Source organism: Momordica charantia, assembly GCF_013281855.1.
Source record: "Momordica charantia cultivar OHB3-1 chromosome 6 unlocalized genomic scaffold, Mcharantia_2.0 BLBB01000006.1, whole genome shotgun sequence".
Taxonomy (NCBI): Eukaryota; Viridiplantae; Streptophyta; class Magnoliopsida; order Cucurbitales; family Cucurbitaceae; genus Momordica; species Momordica charantia.
The window spans coordinates 32,387,441-32,405,970 of NW_028275164.1; the positions used below are offsets into that span (position 1 = coordinate 32,387,441).

At 36.2% G+C, this 18,530-nt stretch overlaps 2 protein-coding genes across 4 annotated transcripts; one reads left to right on the top strand and one right to left on the bottom strand.

Moving 5' to 3' along the window:
• The first annotated feature begins 233 nt into the window (after window positions 1-233).
• LOC111024641 (MBOAT (membrane bound O-acyl transferase) family protein) lies at window positions 234-12,383 on the top strand. The gene is made up of 21 exons (XM_022302377.2): window positions 234-471; window positions 583-670; window positions 834-1,027; window positions 1,116-1,174; window positions 1,277-1,458; window positions 1,566-1,614; window positions 4,570-4,673; window positions 4,787-4,851; window positions 5,361-5,431; window positions 7,036-7,095; window positions 7,202-7,315; window positions 7,828-7,952; window positions 8,031-8,082; window positions 9,422-9,484; window positions 9,785-9,894; window positions 9,983-10,075; window positions 10,173-10,254; window positions 11,441-11,518; window positions 11,704-11,779; window positions 11,903-11,952; window positions 12,053-12,383. The coding sequence occupies exons 3-21, from the start codon at window positions 895-897 to the stop codon at window positions 12,086-12,088; spliced, it is 1,602 nt and encodes a 533-aa protein (XP_022158069.2). The 5' UTR covers window positions 234-471; window positions 583-670; window positions 834-894; the 3' UTR covers window positions 12,089-12,383.
• Window positions 12,384-13,078: 695 nt separating this feature from the next.
• LOC111025860 (uncharacterized) lies at window positions 13,079-17,524 on the bottom strand. Of its 3 annotated transcripts, none has more exons than XM_022303743.2 (6): window positions 17,186-17,524; window positions 16,870-16,963; window positions 16,642-16,678; window positions 15,677-16,026; window positions 13,628-15,597; window positions 13,079-13,355 (listed from the first exon to the last, which is right to left on the bottom strand). In XM_022303743.2, the coding sequence occupies exons 4-5, from the start codon at window positions 16,021-16,023 to the stop codon at window positions 13,632-13,634; spliced, it is 2,313 nt and encodes a 770-aa protein (XP_022159435.2). In that variant the 5' UTR covers window positions 16,024-16,026; window positions 16,642-16,678; window positions 16,870-16,963; window positions 17,186-17,524; the 3' UTR covers window positions 13,079-13,355; window positions 13,628-13,631. The 3 variants fall into 3 exon arrangements, with proteins under 3 accessions (XP_022159435.2, XP_022159433.2, XP_022159434.2); XM_022303741.2 differs by having other exon boundaries at window positions 16,516-16,678; XM_022303742.2 differs by lacking the exon at window positions 16,642-16,678 and having other exon boundaries at window positions 17,186-17,523.
• Between the last annotated feature and the right edge of the window lie 1,006 nt (window positions 17,525-18,530).

Below are 18,530 nucleotides of genomic sequence, written 5' to 3' on the forward strand. Positions count from 1 at the left end.
ATATATTATATATTAAGGAATAGCTCATGATAATTTTTTGGCTGAACATATATATGACTATACTCAAATTCACTTTATTTATATGTCTCCATCTATACCTTTATTTATAGTCGAAAAACTATAATTTATAAATATAGCAATACCAAATAATATTGCAATTTTAAAATGGTGATTTTAGATAGGTGGCACTGCCACCGTGGCAGGAATCTCCGAAAAAGGGAAAAAAATAGGTGGCAGGAAACAATGTTGGTCAAACTCCGGCCAGTCTGATTTTAAGAGCAGTCAGCAGGCCACCCTTTCTTCTTCCTCCGGTCGCGCGATTCCCCACCCACCGCCATTTCTCTGCTGGGCTCGAAACTGGTTGATTCTCCTGAGGCGAAGCGATCTTAATTTCTAGTATCAGAAACTTCTTTCACATTCCCTATTTCTTCCCCATAATCGCACCTAACGTGCTTTCAATTCTTCTCCTAGGTACGATTTTCTTTTGTTTTACTGAATTTTATTTTTTCAATCCACTATTCATCTCCTGTAACAGACTTTGCCTTCAGTTTTATCAAATTTGAGGGATTTTCTATGATTCAGGCGGCAGAGTGCTGCATTTGTCAGGAACAAGACAGTCTCAATAATTCACAAACCTCCCGATCACGTAGTGGCAGTCCTAACTCTGAAGGTATTGGCGCCGCATCCCCTTTTTATTATTTGTTAAATTTGATTGTGTATGAACAACAGGAATCCCTTTGCCATAGTTCATTGTTAATTTGGTCTAGTATTTTTCACCGTTGTTGAGCTTGTGTACGGTGGTTTAGAAAAATAATAGTCTGGCTCTGGTTTAGGGAACTGGAGGGCTGCTGCATCGTCCAAAACAATAGTCTTGCTTTTGTTCGCGGTTCTGAGATGGATAACAAGACTCTGCAAAATACTAATAGACGCGTGAGTAGTTGGAGGAGGCGAGAGTTGGGGTTTCTGCTTCTCTATGCGTTGTGTTTTTACTTCTTTATGATCCGCCGTTCCCTTCATCTTTCTCGAGGTACTTCGATTTTTCGTTTCAGCATTTCCTATTCTTTCTTATACTGCTAAATTTCATTTATTTGTATCATGCATTGTTTGACTGACAGATCACTATGTCAAACTCTATGGCTTGCGTCCCGGTTGGATCTTTCCTCCTCGTCTCAACGTGTGAATTTTCTTTCCTTTTCTATTTCTCTGTTGTTTTAACTAGAACTTTATAATCCTGGCAGAAGTGAAGCTTAGTGTTGTTTCAAATTCTTCACTGTAGGATTTATCGGATGCCCAGTGGAGAAACTTTCGAGGAAACCTGCCCATTCTAACAATCGTTTTCCTAATTTACGCTTTGGTGGCAAATATTTTGAGATCCCATTTTCTTCTAAGGGCTAAAGGAATGTCTATCGTTTGGCTTATACTTTCCTTCACTTACCTTTCATATCTCCATCAAGCTTGGTATGTCTTCCAGACAACCTTGAGGATACTGTTTGTAATTGTACATCAAACTTTTTCCTAAAAAAAAATATTAACCGCGTGTACCTGTTTCTCCGTCCTTTTTGCAGTGTCATATTTGTGGTCTCAATTGCCTCGCTGAATTTTCTTATTGTTAAGGTACATGCTGCTCCTCCCTATATATGCAATTGCTTAAGTGGCGTGTAATTCTTTTAGGTTCATTCATTTGAATAATATGGCGAACTCGCACAACACGTTGTTCTTGAGTGTGATTATATAGTATGTAAGGTGCATAATGAATACAACATGATATAATTTGAGCTTGGTGATAAAATTGTGAATAGATTGATGGCTATGAACTATGATGTGATACTTTATTACTCTGTTACGTTACGTCTCTCTCCCCAAGAAACAATTTCACAACAAAAGAAAAAGAAAAAAACAGCCTAGGGATCAGGCAGAGGAAACCCCCTTCCAGAAACAAACTATTACAACATATCCTTCCAATCCAAGTTAGTGAAAAAACAAAACTGCATAAGAAAAAAACAAAGAAAAAAAGAAATCCTTGTGTAAGACACTCCAACAAGTAAAGAAACCACCTTGAGCAATAGAGAACCTCGTGTATAACATAGCTAGAATACTAACCACCTTGGGCGGTATATGAAAAACCGTGGCTCTGATCCTCTTGTAACAATCCTTACCAAAACAAAAGGTGTCAATGTATTGTATTTAGGTTGTAGTAATTAGTTTAGAAGAAGAATCCGAACAGCCAAGGGAATTGAAGAGGAGTTTCATGCTAGAGGGAGAATGGTCAAACAAGGAGAATTTTCTTGAGTGTGGAAATAGGAGAGTTGGAGGGAAGCATGCAATGAATAGCATTTGGATTGGAGTAAGCTGTAGCTTTTAGAAGGTAGAGATGCCCATTCTTTCAGTTTTGAACTTGGATTCTGGGCTTTGTGCGAAGTATTACTTAGAAAAACACAGGTTGAAGTACAAAAACTCATGATGGCGATGGATGAGTTTTGATGGCGAAGCTCTATCTTTTGGTATCTATGGCCAGAAACCATGTGAAAATTCATGATTGGTGTGAATGAGAACTAAGAGACTAGCTCCTTTTGCATTTTAAAACCCTTTTGAATAGTTTTTGGCATTCAAGTAGAAACTAGGAAGGGGGCAGTGACGGAGTATTAAAAAGTCTTTAAGTGTTTCAGGCTCCCTTGCCACTATTGTTAAAGGAGGTTTCATGAAGTAGTTTGGCTTGTGCATTTGTGTGATTCGAGCAAAGGTTTCCTGTGTGAAACCAAGTGGGCTAAAAAAAGTTATGGAAACAAAAGCAACCCAATTTATTAAATTATCCAAGCTCCTTAGGACTCCAACAAATACACATACATATAATGGAAAATAGACCAACTAGACCAAAAGGGAAGATGTTACCCTAACCCGAACTATGACTCTTAGGGAGCGCACTTGAGTTAAATGTAAGGACATTCTCTAGAAGTTGAGCTATGGTCCAGAAAGGAGGACCTATATTTTCGTTGTGATGGAAAATTCTTAGTAGGTTGAAAGTGGAAGAATCAAGAGTTGAAGGTATTTTTAGTTCTACATAGTACATGACAAAGAGAAAAGAGGACAAGGTAGAGAAGCATGAAGAAGAATACAACTGTTGAAATTGAAGAGATTGTCAAGTTATCATTGTGACTCTCAACGCTTGGGACAATGAAGCTCACGAGGATAATTATATACCCCCAAATATTAATGTTTATCATGGTAGAAAGAAGGGGAGGAAATGGAAGGGTACAAGGAGGGACATAAGGAAACTGTTAGTGTGGAACTCATGAGTTAGTTATGATGTAATATGGGTAATGTGTGAATAGGTATATGTGTTGCTTAACGTGAGATGGAGGGGTATAAGATCTTTTTGGCTCTGGTTTAGGTTTGATATTAGGAGAAATCGAGAGATCCTCAATTCTCCCTCGACTATGTACCTCCCTAATGATAAATAAAATCGAGCTCTATGACAAAATTGAGAAAACATAGGTACTGGTATGGGTTGAATGGGGCAGTATATGGTTTCATCTTTCAAAGCTGATAAAACATATAGTACTGCAGATTTCCTTCCAAGGGCTATAGGTGGCTTTATTTCTATGATGATTTGGAATCTAATTACTTTCAAATTGCCCATATTTGCTTCTAATAACATATTTCCACAAAGTTGTCTTCCAGAGAGTATCTCCAAAGCTATTTACTCAATAGAGTTTTGTTTCTCCTTCTAAATTAGGTGGAGATTGTTGAACCAATATAGTTACCAGGAATAAGGAAGAACACTGAAATTGACTCTTGGGAATTCCTCATCCAATTGAAACATCTTTATGCTTTTGAAACGAGCATCCAACACCGATTTCTAGAATTCCATCTTGGGAACAGTGTCTCTCGGATTGAGAGATAATGTTAGGCTCCACTCGTGAATGTTTACATTAGTTAGGGCAAATATGAAAATGTAGTTTAAGTTAGTGTAGTCCATCTTGTATGTATTGTAGTGATGATGTAAGCATGAGGCAACATGTGAGGAGAGATGCTAACCCTCTTGAATCAGCTAGCTTGGCTCATGTAAGGTGCGTTGTGCATCCTTTTGCTTAGCAAATAGCAAATGTCAGTGTTGATACCTATTGCTATTCTGTCATGCTATCCCTGTAGCTTAGTTTTTAGTTTTTAACTAAATATACATATACCCTTGTAATTGCTTGCTTCCTAATTTAGATCTAAACAATGCTTCGCTTTGAAGATGCTTTGTTCTAATCTATTACAGGGACCTTTTCCCATTATATTATAGAATTGAGGTGGTTGATTGGCCGTGTACCTTTTCCTTTTCTTTTATTGTTTTTCTTCAGTATATTTGTGGAATAATTCGCAAGCATAACTGATAAACGAGCTTTTGTTTTCTTGTCGTGCATGTTAGTTATATTCATTCGTACTTATGTTGTCTTTTCGATAAGAGGCACTTGTGCTATTTCTTGGAATTCCTTCTCATGGTTGGTAATAGTTACGTTTGTCTTGGGTCACGTTATGGATATGATATTGATCTTTGCCAATTCTCTTTAATTGAACTTCATGCAGATTTTTGCACGAAGAAAGTCCTTTCCATATCTACTATGGACTTTCAATTTATTTTTCCTTCTTTGTAATCGTGTGTATGAAGGTTATTCATTCTCGGAAATTGGGTGAGTTTTGTAATTTAGAATATTAAACACGTCAGTGAGTAGTTGAATAAGTTTTTTTCCCCTGGAATATACTTACCACCACTATTTACTTATGTTTTTTCTATCATGCATAGACTACGGTGGTCATACTTGGACAACTTCCGAGGAACATTCAGGTGGCAAATTTGCTTTAACTTTGGTAATTTTTTATCCTTTATTCTCTGATTATGGAACTATATTTGTGGCTCCATCCTAGTTGATGCATGGATTTCATTTGTTTTGTAAACTTGATCTCATAAATGTAACATTGGTTGGGGATTTTCAATTAGAGTTAACTCTACTCAGTTTGGGAACTGGTAATATCTGTTAACATGTTCAGGTTTAGGTATGGGATAAAATATGGCTTGTATCTTGGATTTTAAGATGATCTAATTTCTGTCTCTATTGAATATTAGAGTATCTAAGATCAATCATGTAGTAATTAGATAAGTTGAGAAATAAAAAATCCTCTTGGTTGATTTTGAGTTGCTAACCATTGTTCTTATAAAATAGGAAAGTAAATATTTAATCAAAGCAAAGATCTAGGGAGTATCCATTCTCTTTTAATTTATTCAAGAAGTTTTTCTTATTTTCTAAATAGTGTAACAAACTATTGAAATGAATATCCATCTGCTTTTTTTATTTTTGATTTGAATTTGGTTTCAACAGTTGTTTTGCGCATGATAAGCTTTGGATATGATTACCATTGGGCACATAGCCATTCTCATTTTGATCAGAAGGTATACTTGCGTTCATTGTTTCTGATGGAGGAATTATTTATTTATTATTTTTTGTTTAAGAAACAATTTCATTGATGGTATGAAATTACAAAAGCCCTATTCAAGGGTTACATGAATCATTTTCAATAGGCTAAAAGGGAAGTGTAGCTATAGTGATGAAACAAAGGGGAACATTTACACCAAGTAATAACTAAGTAGACTGTAGCATCAAAAAGCCCCTAAATAGGAAGATTTTTATCGTTGAAGGTTCTATAATTTCTCTCTCCAAGTGATCCAAAAGATAGCATGGATAAAGTTTATCCAGACCTGTTTCTTTTCCTTTTTAAATGGGTGGCTGAGTGGCCTCCATGAGAAGATAAGGATCCATAGGCAAAACAGTGGACCAACCAAAAGTATTAAGGATCAAATTCCAGAATGCAGAGGCAAACGGGCAAGTAACAAAAAGGTGCTGTTGTGCTTCCGAGTTTGACTTGCAGATCATGCACAATTGGGGGAGATATACATGTAAAGTAGTCGTCTTTGGAGCTTGTTATTGGTTTTAATGGCACGGTGACTAAGTTCCCATATAAAGAATTTCACTTTTTTTTTTGGATAAATGTCTTTCCAAGTAGCTTCATAGAGTCTGGGAGAGGTGTCCGATTTGTGATGAGTGAGATCTTTGACAAGAGAGCTGGTAGAAAAGATGCCATTTGGTTCTAGTTTCTAGTACAATAAGTCAGCCTCGGTTGTGAAATGGACAGTAGGGAGCTGGTGTGAGAGGGTCGCCTATTCAACAATTTCTGCATCCTTTAGGTTCCTCCTTAAACTCATGTTCCAACAGTTGGTTTCTTCCGACCAAAGATCCTTTATGGATGCTTCCTTTTTTGATGATAGAGCAAATAGAAGAGGATAGATGTGATCCAGTGTTTCGTCATTCAACCAAGGATTTTTCCAAAATGATACATTGCATCCATCGCCAATTTTGTATGCCAGATGATCAAAGATAAAATTCTACGTCTTAAGGATCGCTCTCCATGGACCTTTTGCAGAAGGAAGGGTTGTTGAGATTGGTTTGAACTTTGAAGTTCCAAGAGGATCTTCCATATTTTGCTTCAATAACCTTTCTCCATAGAGCAGACCCCTCCTTAACATATCTCCAAATCCACTTTGCAAGTAGGACTATGTTTTTCAATTTCACGTTGGTGAGTATGTCTACCAACCTTTGATATGAAAGAGTTCTTCCAAGAATGCAAAAGTTTCTTCACTTTCTCAATCAAAGGGTCCCAAAAGAGGAGGGTCCTGTGTTTGCCATGTAAGGGCAAATCTAGGTATGACTTCGGCCCAGATCTTTTTTTTGCAAGCAAACTTGTTGGCTAATGATTCCAGCTCACTGTTCTCCAAGTTAACACCCAGGATTTCTGGTTTTTGGTGGTTTACATTGATCCCAGAAGCCGAACAATGTTGAACATATTGATCAGGGAGAGGTCTTCATAGGGAGAAAAGAGGATGGTTTCATCCGCAAATTGCAAATGATGGATGTCCATGAAATTGTTGCCAATGTCAAAGCTCTTAATGAGGTTGTTGTTTGCTGCTGTTTCTAATTGTATAGCTTCTGGTGGTTGCAGAAGCATAATCAACGTTGCCAAGTTTGCAAATCAGGAAGAGCTTGCTACCAAATTTTACAGGTTATTTGATGTTTACTAAGGATTGAAGTATAATATTATTTTTAGTTGCTTCTTAAATGAATGAGGGTTTTGTTTGATACTTGCAAATACTTTTATTTTTAACCAGGAGAGAGGTGTCCAAGATGACAAGTTCACATTCACCTTATACCTCTGCTACTTGGTCTATGCGCCTCTTTATCTTGCTGGGCCAATTGTGAGCTTTAATGCATTTGCCTCGCAGGTCTGTGATTCTTATATGAATGCTTCTAATTATCTTTTAACCTTTCTCTGCCCTCCCATTTTCAGTTATGTTTCTTGTTAATTTCTTTTATTTGTTTATTTCTTAATTTCCACTCTGATATCCTTTACGATTGAAGTAGATTTCTTGTTGCCTTCTCTGCTGATTGTTCTCTTGGTCACTATTACACTAGTTAAACGAATAGGTTAAAGCTTCTCCAAACTCCAGTATGGTTTTAGAATATCAAGAAGTGTTTTTAATGTGAGAGCTCTAAGGGCTAACAAAATCAAAATATTTAATTTATGCTACTGGTTTAATTTATTATTATGTTGTTGTGGTTGTTGCTGTTGAAACATGTAATAGTTCAGCATCATTGAAATTTCATTTGTGCTAAAGAGTTACTGAATTTATGATGTTTTCCTTTATGGCCAAGTTTGCCTGTCTGATATACATTTGTGATCTTGTTATTTATTAATAATTATTCAATCTGCTGAAGTCACATTATTTTCTCGCAGCTAGATGTACCACAGAATAACTATACACTTAGAGACTTGGCTTGGTACGGTTTACGTTGGGCATTCAGCTTTCTCCTAATGGAACTAATGACACATCTATTTCATTACAATGCCTTTGCTATCAGGTGAATTATATACAAACTGGAGTGTAGGGCTCCTTCTATTTGCAAATTGTAGTAACTCAATTTAACTTCCTTTGTTAGTGGTTTGTGGAAACAGTTATCTCCACTGGACGTGTTCCTTATCGGATATGGGGTGAGATCATAACACAAACAATTATCTTAATAGAAACTCTATATCTTGCCTTTCTTATCTGTGGTTTTTGATACATATGTCAACTAATAAATCACAAGGCATGATCTATATTATTCAAGTATTCTTTTTCTGTGGAAAAATTTGACTTTATTATTCCTTCCATTGTATCTTTTACTTTGCATCACAACAAACTATATAGTAAGGGCTATATAGTCTTTAAAGTTTGATCAACACTATGATGACGTTTTGTAAACTGTGTAAATATTCCCTTGCTGTAGAATAGGTTGTTATCATTGTTTCGAACGATGCAAAAGTGCGTTGAGACTTACATTGGTGCCGGGTGTGCATATGTGTATCTTGCAACTTGCCCAACTTTCATCAAATTGCCTTCACAAGGCTCATGCCTAATGCACCCTTTTCTTTTTAACAAGAAATGTACTTTTCATTGATGTATGAAAAGGAACAAAATAAAAGTCAGGGATTTAGGTGCATTCGTGTATGCAACCATCTCTTTCATTATAGTTTGTGAACGTTCCCTCCCGATTTGTTGTTTCCTTTCCTAGTTGTGGTTTGTCAGAAATCAAAACAAAAACTGCCAAACAGCTCCCTTATCTCTATGATTCTGGAAGATAACTATGGGCAAGGATATATAAAATTTCATAAGTAGTCAACTATACAGTTATGCAACTTCTACTTTTTGTTGGTACAAAGGTATTTGTGATTTTTTACCCTCTCTCAAGATGGTAAATAGATATTTTCAGTTTCCAGCTTGCCAATCAAATTTTGAAACCGCAAGCAATATGTCCTTTTGTTGGATTTTCAGCTGTTTAATTGTTTTTAGATATGAAAGTCGTTCAAATGAGTTACATGCCCAACTTTCTTTTATTTTTTGAACAAAATACGAACTTTAATGAAAGGAACAAAAATTGTTCAAGGATACAAACTCTCAAGAAAGCATAAAAATATAAAGATACAAATACAGAATCTGAAAGACCAAACAGAATCTAAGTAACCAAGCCCAACTTTTCTTTTATGAACTGCCTGTCATCTTCCAAATACTTTATTTCATTCATGCTGGACAGTGTTGTGAACTATATTGGTGGCTAATTCTTTGTCACAAGAAAGCCTTATAAAGTTACTCCCTTCTCCTGGAATCTTCAAGTCTTCTAATATTGTTTTTATGATTTTATCCATAGTAGTTTGAAAATCCACTTAGGCTTGACACTCCCTGATCTCAGGGAGTAACACTCTAGGTTACATTCCCTCTAAGTTTTATTCCTTGAATAATTGAATTCAGCTTTTAACACTCTTATGGTGTGGCATTGTTCCCGTGGTGTAGGTCTTAAATTTCATGTGGCTAAAGTTTCTCCTCCTATGGCGGTACTTTCGCTTCTGGTCCTTGGTATGTGATCTTTTTGCCTTCATCTATTGTTTCCCCATATTTGTACTCTGTGATGTTTATGTTAGCACACACGGTCTCCTCATATTTTCACGATATTGTCATACTGTCTACTTTGGGCATAAGCGTGCGCATATATAATATATATATATAAATTTCACCCAATGTCTTATGCCAATGGGGAGATCTTGTCCTTATATACCATATATCTTCCTCACGTTTAACCGATAGGAGACTGTTTTTATCCCTAACAGTTGATTGTTGTTTTACGTTTTTAGTGGTTTCTCTGTTGCATTATTGTAGACATGTGGCATTGATGCCCCAGAAAATATGCCAAGGTGTCTCAATAATTGCTACAACTTGGAAGGCTTCTGGAAAAATTGGCATGCTTCTTATAATAAATGGCTTGTCAGGTGTAAACTTAGATTCTTGAAACTAGATTTCTTTGGCTTTTCCATTTCTTTATCCAACCTGAAAGTTGCTTGCTTCATGCCATGTCAGGTACATGTACATTCCTCTTGGGGGATCCAAAAGGAAAGTGTTCAACGTCTGGATTGTGTTTACATTTGTTGCAATATGGCATGATTTAGAATGGTACACGGAGCCTTCATATAATTATCCTCGGTCCATTCAGTTATTTGATATGGAAGCACAACTTATTCAATGTACGATTAATATTTGATTGATGCAGGAAGCTCATATGGTGGGCGTGGTTGACATGTCTATTCTTTGTTCCTGAAATGGTATTGAAGTCAGCAGTGAGCGCATTTAAGGTGATAGCTCTTCTATTTTAGTTCTTTTACAATAAATCACACCGCAGTGTGCCTTTGTTCTTGTTCTTTTTCTCATCTAGCCACAAAAATCAATATTTGTTGTTATAGAAGAATTTGGGGGTTGTATTTTTGAGGCCCCCTGTGATAAATATGTATGCTAGGAGGGGTAAAGGGGTAAATTCCCTAGTAATGATTAGCCGGAAAACCTTTTGTTTAGTGAGCCCTTATATACTTTTTGAAGGGTAGCTTAGGGGTTATCTTTTGACTTTCGGTAAGGTTTAGTCTTGAAGGGAGGGCTCTCAACCCTCTCTAACGGTTGGGTGCTATTGTAAGCCTTGGGGCTGTTTATGCTTTTTGAATATCAATTAGTAAGTAGATACCTTCTGTATTCTCTTATTCATCCCCAATCTAAAAATCATAGCAGAGTACGTGTTAAAGTGTGCCATGAGATACAAATAAACTAACCCCTTGGACCAGATAATGAGACAAAGATATATACTAAATAAGCAGTACAGATAAAAGGAAAACAGGTTAGGAATAAGGCTTCATCCCTGATAATGCAACTCTCTTTTGAGACGAATGAGTTATTTCCTCCAAAAAAGTCTCCTGGTGTGCCAAGTGAAAATTTTAGATGACTCTTTACATGAATTGGTTGGAATCATCTTAACTTTCAGTCCTAGAAACTCTAGAAGTCATTCTTGGAGATTCTTGAAAGAAGAATGAGAATAGTCCAAGCCCAAGGAATAGATAGGAATCTTGCCTTGGTGGTATATTAGGTCTTTTATTGTATCTTCTTGGTGTATGAATAACAGGTCTTTTCATAACTATATATTTGCTCTCTCAATTACAATTTGAATGACTTTTTGGCCAATTGGATGACTTCTATAGGAAGACTTTTATGTAACTTCTTTTAGCATTGGTGTTTTCTCTTTTATTTTTTCCCTATATATTTCATCACATCAATGAAATATATATTTTCTATTGAAAGAAAAAAAAAACTATATTACTTTATACTATCATACTTGCAAGCGTCCACTGGAGCCTGTGACCCAAGTTAGCTTGGTAGTACATAATGTCTCATCTTCCCCTAAACTTTTTATTCTTTCACCCTTTATAAAATTCTTGTTTCCTACAAAAGAATAAAATGTCTGAGCAACTGGATCTCTTTTTACTGATATGTTATCAGGCTGAGGGTGCCATGACAGAGTTTGTTTTCCGCGAACTTAGTGCAATTGGGGGTGCCATCACAATCACCGGTCTCATGGTACGCCCAATGCAAGCCTTACTGTGTTATCTGTTATTTAGTTTAAAGAATTTCTCTATTTATCACTTAGAGTATTTTTGCGGAGTAGTCAGACATGCCTCTGGCTCTCTCTCAAGAAAGGCAATTGAACACTAAATTTGCTCATATCAAAGAAACATGGACTAATGATAATGTCCTTTATGCAGGTTGCAAACCTAGCTGGGTATGTTATTGGACCATCAGGCATTAATTCATTGGCATCAAAATTCTTGAATAAACAAGGTCGTTATTAGTACTGTATCAGTTGAATTAATTGTTCTTTCTTTTGTCTTATGAAGCAATTATCTAATACATAAAAAATATTATGAAGCCATTATCACCGTATTAAAGAGTGGACTTTTACAGGACTCCCTGTTCTGGGCGGCTTGTTTGTAACATTTTATTTGGCCACAAAGGTAATGACATAAATATCCCTGCTCATTCTATTGAAATCAAGTATATAAAAAATTGTCGTCTTCTTTTTTTATTTTTTTGTCTGGCTTGATCTTTTTGCAGCTCATGTTTCATGTCCGTGATGCTGAATGGAGGTAATAAGTGTTTTGTCAATGACATTTGACGAACTCTTGAGGTTGAAATGCAATAGTTGAATGCTGAATCTGACTAGTTGAGACATCAACAATAGTATCTGAGGATGTTGTGGTCCATTCCATTTGCTAATGATATTCCTCTCAAGGAATTTCTAGACTTCAAAAAGCTCCAGAGGGAAAGAAAAATGAACCTTGTCATTAATGGAAGTTGAAAACATTTGAAATTCTATAATTAGTTTTGATAATATTAATTTCAAAATTAATTTCTAGAAATGAAGAGACTATTTTTTTTTTCTGGCTTTTCGCGTTCCAGCTATTCACATTTCTTTTGTTTTTTTTTTCTTTATTTTTTGAAGTAACACATCTCTTTTGTTGAAACACCTATCCATGTATATTGATGATAGTTGCATGCAGATAAGAACTTGATCAAAGGATTTGAGTTGGGTCTCACTTTATGGATATACATCCTCTTCTCCACACACAAGGAGTGAGCTCTAACAATTTTTTACAACATTGTTCATCCATTTAAGGAAGCTTCTGGGCTGAATGTGAATTGTCTGAATTTTTGGGCTTAACTTGGAACATCAGGACATGAACTCTCACCCTCAAATATTGTTGAACTCAAAAAAGATTGAAACAAAATAAGGGGAGTTTTGGTGACAATCTCGATAACTAGGTGTAGTAAAATTTCTTGATAAATAGAAAATATTATATGAAAATAATTTACCCTTTTGATAAGTGTTTATTAACAAAAAGGTCAACATGTTTAAATTTAATTGTGGCCGATGAACTTGGTCACTTTCTCAACTTTTAAAAAATCCATGAATTCCTGTTAAAAAATTTCGACACTTGCTTGGTGGGTTTTTATTCTTTTTCTGGACAACATAACAAATAACTAAGAAATGGAATTGCCATCCTCTCTCACATTATTCTTCTGCGAGGGGAGGATTGAGGAAGAGGAGAAGAATATATAAAAATATTGGAAATCTAGAGATGAGAATAAATTAAACTGTAACATATTTACTCCATGTCGATAATTCAGTGAAGCCAATCAAAGAACCTATACCTACTATTTTCATTGCTTTCCTAAAAATTATTGTTCACTGTTATGAAAAGTTAGCAAAAGCAACTAAGAGAGACAGAGACAGAGACAGAGACTACCATCTAACGTCAGTCTTTCGAAGCAAATAAGTACAGCTACGTATATTGTTAAGTTCAGCCCAGTCCTTTATACAATGAAGCTCTCGGATGGCCCTTCCACTTTCACAATCCTATTTAAGAAACAACACACAAATTGCATTCAATTAGTCAAACAAACACCTTAACTTAGCGCATCCCCAATGGTCCAATTCTACCATGAAAAGAAAGCCATGATTACATTGTATACAATTTATTTTACCATAAAAAATGTGATTGTTAGTATGTAGTATAAATCATACACGTTATGTATTGACCAGTCCCTTCACGCCTAAATCCAAATAAAATTATGAACATGAATAAGAGACCAAGACATTCAAAGTATATGCAAGAAAGTTATTCTTACAATATCAAACACTCTGTTGAAACTCTTTGCAGGTTGATTTGTTGTGCCCGAGCCCCTTGCATCTGCTGCATTGAAGCTGACGTTTCATCACCTCTGGTGATCCATATCTCTTTGATGTAGGTCTACCAGGTGGACGACGCGTGGGAGGAGGAGTTACTGTCACCGAGGCCTGTAGAGAACCTTTATGCATGGGCACGTCAACATGGGGAACGGGATGTACCGACTCTGAATACGTTAATCTATAGCTTTCAGTTGTGAAATACCGGGAGCAAAATTCATAAGGGCTTCGGCCAAGACAGCCAAGGACTGCAATTGCATGACTACATGGTAATCCAATAAGTTGCCACCCTTTACAAGTACAATCCCAGTGATCGACGTCAACAACTTCAATGGAGTCACCTCGAACTTCAAATGTGCTACCCGCAGATAATAGCACTTGAAGACTATGAACCTTGTGGCCTTCCTTTTCCAACTTTTCCTCCATGGATGGGGTTAGTCTTGTCAACCATTGGTCAGATTCTGCTCGCCGTGCATAGATCAACTCCATTATCTTAACCCTGATTGCATCAACCATCTGTGTGATGGGCAATTCATGCGCATCTGAAACCCAACTATAGAACAGCTCTCCAAAGTTCGATGTCATGTGGTTATACCTAGCACCCTCGAAGAATGCATTTGCCCAATTCTGAGGTTCACTTTGTAGGATCCAATTGTAAGCCTCTAATGAAATGCTTTTAATGCTTTCAATGCACCTCTGAAAATTTTCTGGTTTAGGTGCATAAGCAGCAGTATAGAAGTCCTCAACTATGAGCCGCTTCACCTCATGAGAAAATTGCCCTTTCAGGTCTCTAATAAGTTGTTCGGTTAAGTATCTTAGGCAGCAGCCATGAAACGAGCCCTTGAATATACCAGCAATTGAAACAGTTAAACCCTTCTGTCTATCTGCCACAAATGTTATAGGACAAGATGTTGACAATGCTGATTTTAATTGTAAAAGAAACCAGCTCCAGTTATCTTCACTTTCTGTATCAACAACAGAAAAAGCAATAGGAAAAAAACCATCATCACCATCAGCAGCTGTGGCAGCCAATAATGTTCCCTGATATTTTGACTTCAAAGGAATGCTGTCAAGGAAAATAAGAGGACGGCAACCCTGTTGGAAACCACCTAATGAGGCATGGAATGAGACAAAGAGACGGTGAAAACTTGAGTCTTCTTTAGTGTCGCAGGTGGCAAGACTACCTGGATTAGTCTCCATTATTTTCTCACACAAAAGAGGTAACTGATTGTATGCTTCTTTATATGAACCCTGAAGCTGTTCCTTTGCTATTTCTTTCCCACGCCAGGCCTGGAAGTAGTTCAATTGTATTCCATATTCTTGTTTGATGTCATTGACAATATCCTTTGGTTTGTAATTTGGGTAAACTTTTAGTTTCTCTTTAATAATACTGGCCACCCAACTCCTTGTAGCCTGGTTGCCTGTAGTCCTAACTGCCCCTTCACATGTATGTGTGGAATTCATCTTCTTAATACATATTAATTGAGTGGTTGACAATCTTGATGCATGAATCCTCCAAGGGCAACCTTCAGCCTTGCATTTAACAGTCACACGATGACTATCATTTTTCTTGTACTTGAATGCAAATTGATGTGCAATAGCATATTTACGCAGTGATTCACGAAACTCATGAACGCTGCTGAATCTTTGACCCACGCCAGTAATAGTATTCTGCCACTGCTGTGCACCTTTGCCATGCTTCTCATCATTTGAACCAAGAAGAGGAAGAATTGGTGTAATATCACCTCCTATATCAATGTGATTAACTACAGAGTTTGTGTCATCCACAACATCAAGTGCACCGTCAAGTGGAATATCGACGTGAGTATTATCGTCCCCAATACCATGGATAATAGTAAGAGGAGTACCATCAACAGGTACCACTGTTTCTGATAAAGTTGTTCTGCTTGACCTATAAATACAAAATGGCAATCTTTTCATACTTGGGGAAAAAGAGAAAAAAAAAAAAGCTTAGACTTCAAGTAAACTACCTACTGGCAGGCAAATTTGAGATGTCAGTTGCCACCACTTCTTCCATGGTTATGTAAATATCAACAGTGACAGAATCTCCGTGAAACTTTATCATGCGCTTTAGATCCTTGTCATTGGAGAGAGTAATGAGAGTCTTCCTGTTTCCAGGGAGGAAGTATTTGATCGACATAGTGTCCACATTACAATTAAACATTTCTGCTACTTCCACCTTGAACTCATTAAACTTCATTTTATCATCCACGTCAATAGCATGGGCATCTCCTCCATGGTATGAAAGCATACCATCTCTACCAGTCTCAAATTCACCGCCGGATTGACAAATAGCTATAATTTTCTTCTCATCCATGACCTAGTATTACATAAACCTCAACTTAAAGATGGATCCTTTCAATAGTGATGTTAGAAAGAAGAATGAATCGTCATGTCAACAGACTATATTCTAAATAAAGGTCAACTCATTACTAGTCCTGCCTATTCAACGTTAGTTATTAAAGCTGGAATTATCCAAAAGATTAAGTATTCAACCATTCATAACCTTAAATGCTATAATCTGACTTTTGGAGTAGTTAATTATTACAGACGGTTGAAAATATATTGGAATTACTCTAGTACTTAACCAACTAAGTTATTGGTCTAAGTTATTTGCATAGTATTAGCACAGATTCAGAAGGTAAACTAAATCACTGCAGTATCATTTGCTCCCTGTTATCTCATATTCACAATCCACCTACTGAATAACATAAATTAAATTAATTTACGAGTTTTTAGAATGCATTAACTGATTAAAACCTCCTAACATATAAAACTTAAACATTTGGCAAATTATGCATCTCCTAACCATCCTGGGTTGGCCCGATAGTCAAAGGAGTGAGCCGTAAACCAAATGTACTAGAAGTCATAGGTTCATAACAATGGTCACCACCTATCTGAGATGTTCAATATCCCACAAGTTTCTGATACCTACTATTGTCAAATATCAAAAAGTCTCTGAACGTCAAATTCTGCAGGGTGAAAGGAAGAAGGAAAGTTTAAAACAAAGACAAACGTTCTAAGTGATCCCATATTACTAGGAATGGATAACAAAAGGCGGAAATTTGAAGAATACCCTCAACCCACCGCCCCCAACCAGAGACATAGATGGATAGAATCAAGGGAAACAGTAGAACAAAGGGTTCGAAAAAACTCATTTTACCTTAAGATTTCTAGGTTACCGAAGCAAGAGCAGGACGATTTTCTTGCCAATGCAGAATTTCACAAACAAACAAAATGATCATCAGCCAAAACACCTACATGAAAACAACGAGGACAGTAAAAAGATATATTAGAATTTGAAAACAATTGATAAAAGTCAAGGAACTAGGCAAAGGCCGAATAAAATTACGCAACAACTTTTAGACAAAAGGCTGCAACAAACAAGAAGTTGAAGTAAAAATTGTAGAGCAAGTAATTAGAGGATAAATGCCCAAAATTGGAATGCGAGGGAATGGTGGGAATTTGGAAATATTTACCGCAATTGAGATCAGAGTCCGACGAGGAGACAGTGGTTGACCCAACCCTTCCTTAATTCTGGTCAGAGCAAAATTAGAGTGGAAAAGGTGGCGAGAGCGGCTGCGTTCCTCCTCCTCCTCCTCCTCCGGCCACCGCTAATGGAATGGAATACCAATACGATAGGGTACGAGCAGTTGCAGTGCCACCAACCGCCGCCGCCGCCTTGCCTCCGACCTCGTACCGGCACCGGATCTCCTCTTCTTATTAGTATAATGATCGCTTCGAATTCAATTACGTACGGAATGCTCTAATCCCTAGATATGCCATTTCCATTTTGTATCTCAGACAAAGAAAATATATGATATTCGGAAGAAGCCCCTCTTAAAAAAATTTAATAAAAGGGTTAAATTAAAAATGTATCAATTTTTAATTTTATATCTAATATCTTTAAATTATATCTACGTTATGACAAAAGTTTGAGATTCATTAAACATAAAATTAAGATAAAAGTTGAAAGATTAAACCTGTAATTAATTTTTTTCTTTTTGTTTAGGATTTGCGGCTCCCTAATAATGGTTAGATATAGGTTTGAAATAAATTTTGTACCTTTTCTCTCACACACCCAACCATATAAAATTATTAGCCATTTTATTTTATTCTCCTCCAGAATATATATATATATATATATATAGATAGATGTGCAATTATTTATTTATTATTCTTTTTTTGAAACAAAAGACTTCCATTAATGAATCGAAGAAATTGCCCCACGAGCGAACAAATTCCTTCTTCCGCTTGAACTATCCATTTAGTAACTTGGAATAACCAAAGGGCGTTACCATTGGAATTTATTACATCCACTGACACGAGATGGGCCGCTAAATTATTTTAATGCCAACATGAACTTAACTCAGTTGTAATTAGCAGTTATCTTTGGCAAAAAAATTATGAATTCGAATATCTCATCTTGTTTTACTAAAAAATGATTTCCTTTCTTAATGATACGAGGGAGACATACATAATGAATGTCGTATTGATGTGCAGTTAAGACATAATACTGTTTCTACGAGAGATTATAATATCTTCGTGAGTTACATTACGTATTTTCTAAATTAAATTCTTGATTTTTTTAATACAGGTAGGGGTGGAGGATTTGAACTTTTGATCTCTTGGAAATTCAAAAATATATGTTTTTTGGATATTTTTTTTTTAAATTGAATTCTAATCCAAGTATATATTCTTGTTTGATATTTTAAAATGCAAAATTACATATAAATTTTTTTATAAATATACTATTTTCATGCTCGTTTTACGTAATGTATTATAAATTATATAACATTGTAGGATAGCAATTATACAAAATTT

Bases quoted from the DNA above. Each gene is read 5' to 3' on its own strand.
- LOC111024641 (XM_022302377.2), top strand. From the start codon at position 895: ATGGATAACAAGACTCTGCAAAATACTAATAGACGCGTGAGTAGTTGG. The intron at 9,895-9,982 runs GTGTAAACTTAG...ATGCCATGTCAG, and splicing joins TATAATAAATGGCTTGTCAG to GTACATGTACATTCCTCTTG. The intron at 11,953-12,052 runs GTAATGACATAA...ATCTTTTTGCAG, and splicing joins CATTTTATTTGGCCACAAAG to CTCATGTTTCATGTCCGTGA.
- LOC111025860 (XM_022303741.2), bottom strand. The intron at 15,598-15,676 runs GTAGTTTACTTG...TTGTATTTATAG, and splicing joins TCAAATTTGCCTGCCAGTAG to GTCAAGCAGAACAACTTTAT.